Below are 6,699 nucleotides of genomic sequence, written 5' to 3' on the forward strand. Positions count from 1 at the left end.
AGGGCGCGGAGGAGACGCGCGGCGGCGGCGGCAGATGCGGAAGTGAGAAATAAACCTAGAAAACTGATATTATGTATGAGATTATGATTGCACGATGTATTGCTCTTTGTGCATAGCCATATATATATGATGTATAAAGGTGGACCACGAACCTTAACTATACAAGGAATTAGGAGACGGACTCAATACACAATATGCACATACCATATATACTCAACACACGTATATCCCAACGAAACAAGGGAATGATGGATGCATGTACGATAGATACCGTGCATGATAGAAAAACCAGTCTCCATTATTTACTGCTTTGCCACTTAAGACTTTTGCATTGTCCTCTGTGGGATAACCTCCCTTTGTACAAATCATATGAAATTTTTAATCTTCAGTAGTACATTGCTTTTTCATATAGGATGGAGACATAGAGTACAACCAATTTGTTGATTAGAGTATCTATAAGTAGTTCTGGACAAAAACAAACTTCTGTTAAGAAAAGTACAGCCAAGTACATGTATAAATAACCTTGCCAATCGCCAATGACATGGACAAACTAGAACCAGCAAATCTAAGCAGGGTAGACTAGTCAACTCCGCTCCATCGTCAGCATGGAGATGGCGCTGGCAGCACGAGACCTGTTCACTCCCGCCGGCACCAGCGTACCGCTCCTCCTGCTCGTCACCGGCCTCACCGCCGTCCTGTACGTCGTGACCCGGCGCAGGACCGGCGGGCTACGCCTCCCGCCTAGCCCATTCGGCCTGCCCATCCTCGGCCACCTCCACCTCCTCATGCCGCTGCCGCACCAGGCGCTGCACCGCCTGGCCGAGCGCCACGGCCCGCTCCTCTACCTCCGTCTCGGCTCCGTGCCCTGCATCGCTGCCTGCTCCCCGGACGCCGCCCGCGAGGTGCTCAAGACCCACGAGGCCGCGTTCCTGGACCGCCCCAAGCCGACGGCGGTGCACCGCCTCACCTACGGCGGCCAGGACTTCTCCTTCTCCGCGTACGGGCCCTTCTGGCGCTTCATGAAGAAGGCCTGCGTGCACGAGCTCCTCGCGGGCCGCACCCTCGACCGCCTCAGCCACGTCCGCCGCGAGGAGGTCGTGCGCCTCGTGGTCTCCATGGGGCAGAGCGCGGCCAAGGGCAAGCCCGTGGACGTGGACGCCGCGCTAATGGGCCTGACCGGCGATATCGTCTCGCGGATGGTGATGAGCCGGCGGTGGACCGGCGACGACAACGACACCGAGGAGATGCGGAGCGTGGTCGCGGAGACGGCCGTGGTCACGGGCACGTTCAACCTGCAGGACTACATCGGCGTGTTCAAGAACTGGGACGTGCAGGGCCTCGGCAAGCGCATCGACGCCGTGCACCGAAAATTCGATGCCATGATGGAGAAGATACTCACGGCAAGGGACGCCAAGCGGCGGCAGCAACGCGAGTCTGCCAACTCCGAGGACGGCGGCGAGGGGGAGGCGAAGGACATTCTTGACATACTGTTCGACATGCACGAAGACGACGCCGCCGAGATGCCGCTCTCCAGGGACAACATCAAGGCTTTCATGCTGGTATTACTCGATCAATTGCTCGATCTGTTCATCCACGATGCGGTCGAATCGACCTAGTGCTGAAAAAACAGTAATTGGCGCAGGACATCTTCGCGGCGGGGACGGACACGACGGCCATCACGGTGGAGTGGGCGCTGTCGGAGCTGATCAACAACCCGGACGTTCTCCGGAAGGCGCAGGAGGAGATGGACGCGGTGGTCGGAAAGGACCGGCTCGCCGACGAGTCGGACATCCCAAACCTGCCGTACCTACAGGCCGTGGCCAAGGAGACACTGCGGCTTCACCCGACGGGCCCGCTGGTGGTGCGGCAGTGCCCGGAGCAGTGCAAGGTGAGCGGGTACGACGTGCCGGCCGGCGCGACGGTGTTCGTGAACGTATGGGCCATCGGGCGCGACCCGTCGTGCTGGCCGGAGCCGCTGGAGTTCCGGCCGGAGAGGTTCTTGGAGGGGGGCACGAACGCCGGGACGGACGTGCGCGGGCAGCACTTCCACATGCTGCCGTTCGGGTCCGGGCGGCGGATCTGCCCCGGCGCGTCGCTGGCCATGCTGGTGGTGCAGGCGGCGCTGGCCGCCATGGTGCAGTGCTTCGAGTGGCGGCCCGCGGGCGGCGCTTCCAAGGTGGACATGGAGGAGGGGCCCGGGCTGACGCTGCCGCGGAAGCACCCGCTCGTCTGCGCCGTCGCGCCGCGGCTCCACCCGCTGCCGCTGCCCTGAGGCTGAGGAGCTGCCGCGTCGGGTGTACGGGGAGAGAATTCGCGCTCTCCTGGCGCACAAGAGTCAGAGCTGGGAAAAAAAATAGTACGGTGTCAGTTTGTGGATTTAAGGTTTATTACTACAGTAGCTTTTTCTTTGAGGGAATATTACTACAGTAGCTGGAGTACGAATCTCGGCTGTGTCGCTTCACTAATTTGTTCGAATAAAAACAGCTACTCCCCCCAATTGTTGTTTTAGTATTCTCCCCGTTTAAGCGTGTTGCTCATTGTATTAGTCGTTAAATACATAAAAGCCTCACTAAGTACAAATATTGACATGACAAAACTGAAATGATAGTAGAACACTAACCTTAGAATCCTTTGAGTTTGACACTATCGCTCGTCACCTGCCTCCGCATCACCAAAGCAGCCACAAAAAACAAAACAAAATAATGAATTACCTCACCCGAGCTTGACACAGCTTCATCACTGATATGCAGCTTTGCGGACCTTTAAGGCGAGTCATCAAAAGACGAAATCATTGCCGTTGCACGAATCAGACTGATGCAACATCGGACACGCCATCAAACTCTAGATCTGTCACCCCCGTACGACTAACACGTCAGAAAAGGAAACCATACCTGCCAGCCACGAACCACGAACCCAAGACACGATCCACCATCTTTCAGATGCCGCCATGCAGACCATAATCTGCATCCGCTCGTGAGCTACCTCCCAAACTCCACACCGGCGCAGGAGCAAACGTCGATCGTCGCAACAAGGGAGCCCGAGGACACAAGTCCACTACGAGGAAGCCGGCTCCACGCCATCCCTATTTCAACAGACTAGTTTCCAAATCAATCCTAACCATAGGACGGATTGCCTGGTTGGGGAGAATCTAAAGCTTCTTTATTTATCGGCACCATCGCCGCTGCAAAGCCAAAACAACGAACGCCCGAAAAATCTAAGCTAGTAGGGCCTAATCTAAAGCTACACAATCCACACACGTAGATCCGGCGACCCCCCTCACCACCGACGACCGAGGTCGCCGGTGGGAGGGAGCTGCCGGAGAAAGGCAACGAAGGGCTCCCTGTCGAAGGAAGGCGGCGAAGGGACTTTCCTAACGGCAACTAGAGTTTCTAGTCTCCCGCCCGAGAAGAAAAAAAGACTTGTATAAAACTTTAACCTTGAATTGTACTAAAGTAGCGATAATTAATATGGATCGAAAGAAGTAATTAGTTTGTACTATCTGTGTATCAAATATTGCCTGCATACGACTTTTTAGATTGTCTCTTGAACACATCACAGACGCAAGCACTCATATATACGTGCATACACTCACTCATATGAACGCACACACGCACACCCTATCCATACGAGCACATCCGAGAGACTGAACCGGCATATCTTCTTGAGATTTTATCAAGTCACGTAGGCACCTCGTAGTCAACGGGAACGTCTCCTCCCACTGAACGCTCATCGTCGAAAATCCTGAAATAAATGCAGAATAAATGCAAACACCAGGACTTCAACATTGATGGGCTAAGGATACCACTGTCCACCTAACCATCCAACCACAGGTTTGTTCGTAGGTTGTCTCGTTTAGATATGAAGTTCCGTGGCAACAAAATTACTTTTATGCGGAAAGGAAAACTGTAATTATGTCGATCCCCTTACAGTCCCGCCAAAACACGTGAATTTTCTTTTATAAATGAATTGTGGCTGCATATTAATCAAACATCAACATTACAAGAAATTTTCAAAAAGAAAAAGGAAACACAATCCATTTGAAAGGGAATCCTCCATCCTCTCCATTCCACACAGGTCAATGGCATGCCGAAGTTGCTATGGCTGCCTGGCTGGAGTTCCACACATCGTCGGGACAGTAAAATTGTATCCACATAGGATCCATGGCCGGAAGAGGAAGACAATGCTGAGCTGATCACACCTAGATTCCGCCTCACTCGCCGAAATACCAAATTTGATGTTGTAGCCAAAGCACCACCAACCGAAGAAGTAATAGCCAACTCCCCCTGCGTTTGACCACAAAGGGAAACACAAACACATCCACATGGTCATGTCTCTAGATCTGACGATGCATTTTTTTTAATATTTGCAACTTTTTGGAATTTGAAGAAAAAATATTGTTAAAAAATATTTAAACATGCTCAAATTCATGAGCATTTTTTCAAATCGCATAGTATTTTTCAAGTTTGTGAACAATTTTCAAATCATGATTTTTTAAAATTTGGAACTATTTTCAAAAATTATGGACAATTTTTAAGATTAATTTTTAGATCACATATATTGCCCCAAATCTTAAAATTTTCAACAATTTTTAATTTATTTGTTCTTGATTTTTTATTTTCGTTTATACTTCCAAATATTCTAAATAAATATATTACAAAAATACTTTACATAAAACATTTGAAAAAAATGTTAACCAAGCATTTGAAAAATGTTAAATGTGTGTAGATAAATATTTCTCATGTATAAGAAAAATATATACCAAATATATGCAATGTGTGTGAAAAATTTGATCATGTATCCATAAAATGTCAATCAAACATTTGAAAATATGTTAACCAAGTTCATAAAAAAATTAATCAAGCATTTGAAAATTGTTAAATGTACATTAAAAAATACTGACGTTGTATTAAAAAAATGTTTAACATGTATTGGAAAACTTCTAAATGTGTATAGAATGTTTTTGACTATGTATTCAAAAAATTTAATTTTGAATGGTATTAAAAAAGGTTAAAGTTGTACTTGAAATATGTTAATCAAGGTTTGAAAATATTTAAGTTATATAGAAAAAATGGTGACCATGTATTTAAAAATGTTAATCTTCCATTTAAAAAAATGTTAACCAAGCATTTGAAAAAATTTAAATGTGTATAGAAACAATGTTGACCATGCATTAAAAAAGTCAATCTTGTATTTTAAAAAATTAATCATGTATTTTAAAAAATGTAATTACAATATTTTCTGAAAAGAGAACAGTTTAAGAAAGATGTGAAATATATTTCAAATGGTGAATATTGTTTTGAAGATGTGAATAGTTTTTTAAACTCTTGAACATTTGTTGAATTTTTTAACATCTTTTTGTTTTGTGAACATTCTTTTAGAAAGAAGAACTGTTTTTCAAATTGCATTTTTAAAACGGAACAATTTTCCAAAATTACGACCATTTTCTAAGGAATGCAAAAAAAATCTGATTTTTTAGGAATTTCAAAATAAAAACTTAAAAACAAGAAGAAGATATTTTGTAAAAAATATGAATTTTTTTTCAAAATGTTAATAATTTTATTTTATTGTTTCAATTCCGTACACTTTTTAGAAAACATGAACTTTTTTGAGAAAAGAAATCAATATTTTAAAAAGAAACTGGACAGCTACGATATTTGTGAATTTTTAAATGAAAAATACAAAAAAAAAAGAAAAGATAATAGATAAGAAAAAAAACAGAAAAGGCGGAAAAAGTAAAGAAAAGAAGAAATAGAAAAGAAAAAACTTCTGTGTTTTGGTGAAATGGGTCGTCCTAGTAGGCACGCCCCTGTGCGTTTTGGTGACTATTTGCCGCATTTAGTGGCGAATAGGATTTTCCCGTTTCGCCCCCCCTCTCGCCCTACGCGTGCGTTCGAAGGACTCTTGTCCGGTTCTTGCCTCTGATCGCCTCAAGTTATCTTGTCTTAGCCAGTACCCTTTCACTCCCCTTCCACATGTTTGTTTTGGACTCACTTGTGTAGATGGATGATTACTTAGGTCGGGACGTAGTGCTCACTATGTAGTGCAAACAACTGGTGATAGGCTTTGGAAAGATCTCCTTCAAACAGCCAGTACCCTTTCACTCCCCTTCCACATGTTTGTTTTGGACTCACTTGTGTAGATGGATGATTACTTAGGTCGGGACGTAGTGCTCACTATGTAGTGCAAACAACTGGTGATAGGCTTTGGAAAGATCTCCTTCAAACAGCCAGTACCCTTTCACTCCCCTTCCACATGTTTGTTTTGGACTCACTTGTGTAGATGGATGATTACTTAGGTCGGGACGTAGTGCTCACTATGTAGTGCAAACAACTGGTGATAGGCTTTGGAAAGATCTCCTTCAAACACTGCTTTACGGAGGCTAACGAGTTTGCTGACGAGCTAGCAAAGAATTCCTTCACCACTAGATCTTCATGTTCTTGGCACGATTTGATCCCTGACTTTATTTGTTATATGCTTGTAAATACGTGCCTATATTTGGTCAAGATGGGGAAGACAAAAGAAAGTATCATTTGGTAAAGTGGTCTGAGGTTTGCAGACAAAAAGACAAGGGTGGATTGGGGATTCAAAATCAGTAGTTGATGAATAAATCACTTTTAAGTTACTGGTACTGGAAGATCTTTAGTACTGTCGGTTGTGGTAGGAGTTAATAATGGTGAACATTGTCAACCTTTTGAAATG

General features: G+C 45.4%; 1 protein-coding gene across 1 annotated transcript; it reads left to right on the forward strand.

The window, feature by feature from the left end:
* The first annotated feature begins 537 nt into the window (after positions 1-537).
* LOC125522779 (cytochrome P450 93A3-like) lies at positions 538-2,519 on the forward strand. The gene is made up of 2 exons (XM_048687811.1): positions 538-1,559; positions 1,643-2,519. The coding sequence occupies exons 1-2, from the start codon at positions 606-608 to the stop codon at positions 2,270-2,272; spliced, it is 1,584 nt and encodes a 527-aa protein (XP_048543768.1). The 5' UTR covers positions 538-605; the 3' UTR covers positions 2,273-2,519.
* Positions 2,520-6,699: the final 4,180 nt, after the last annotated feature.

Source organism: Triticum urartu, chromosome 7, assembly GCF_003073215.2.
Source record: "Triticum urartu cultivar G1812 chromosome 7, Tu2.1, whole genome shotgun sequence".
Classification (NCBI taxonomy): domain Eukaryota; kingdom Viridiplantae; phylum Streptophyta; class Magnoliopsida; order Poales; family Poaceae; genus Triticum; species Triticum urartu.

What these genes read in the sequence shown, in the direction of transcription:
- LOC125522779 (XM_048687811.1), top strand. Translation starts at nt 606, where the DNA reads ATGGAGATGGCGCTGGCAGCACGAGACCTGTTCACTCCCGCCGGCACC. An exon ending in ACATCAAGGCTTTCATGCTG is followed by an intron (nt 1,560 to 1,642) that starts GTATTACTCGAT and finishes TAATTGGCGCAG; the next exon opens with GACATCTTCGCGGCGGGGAC.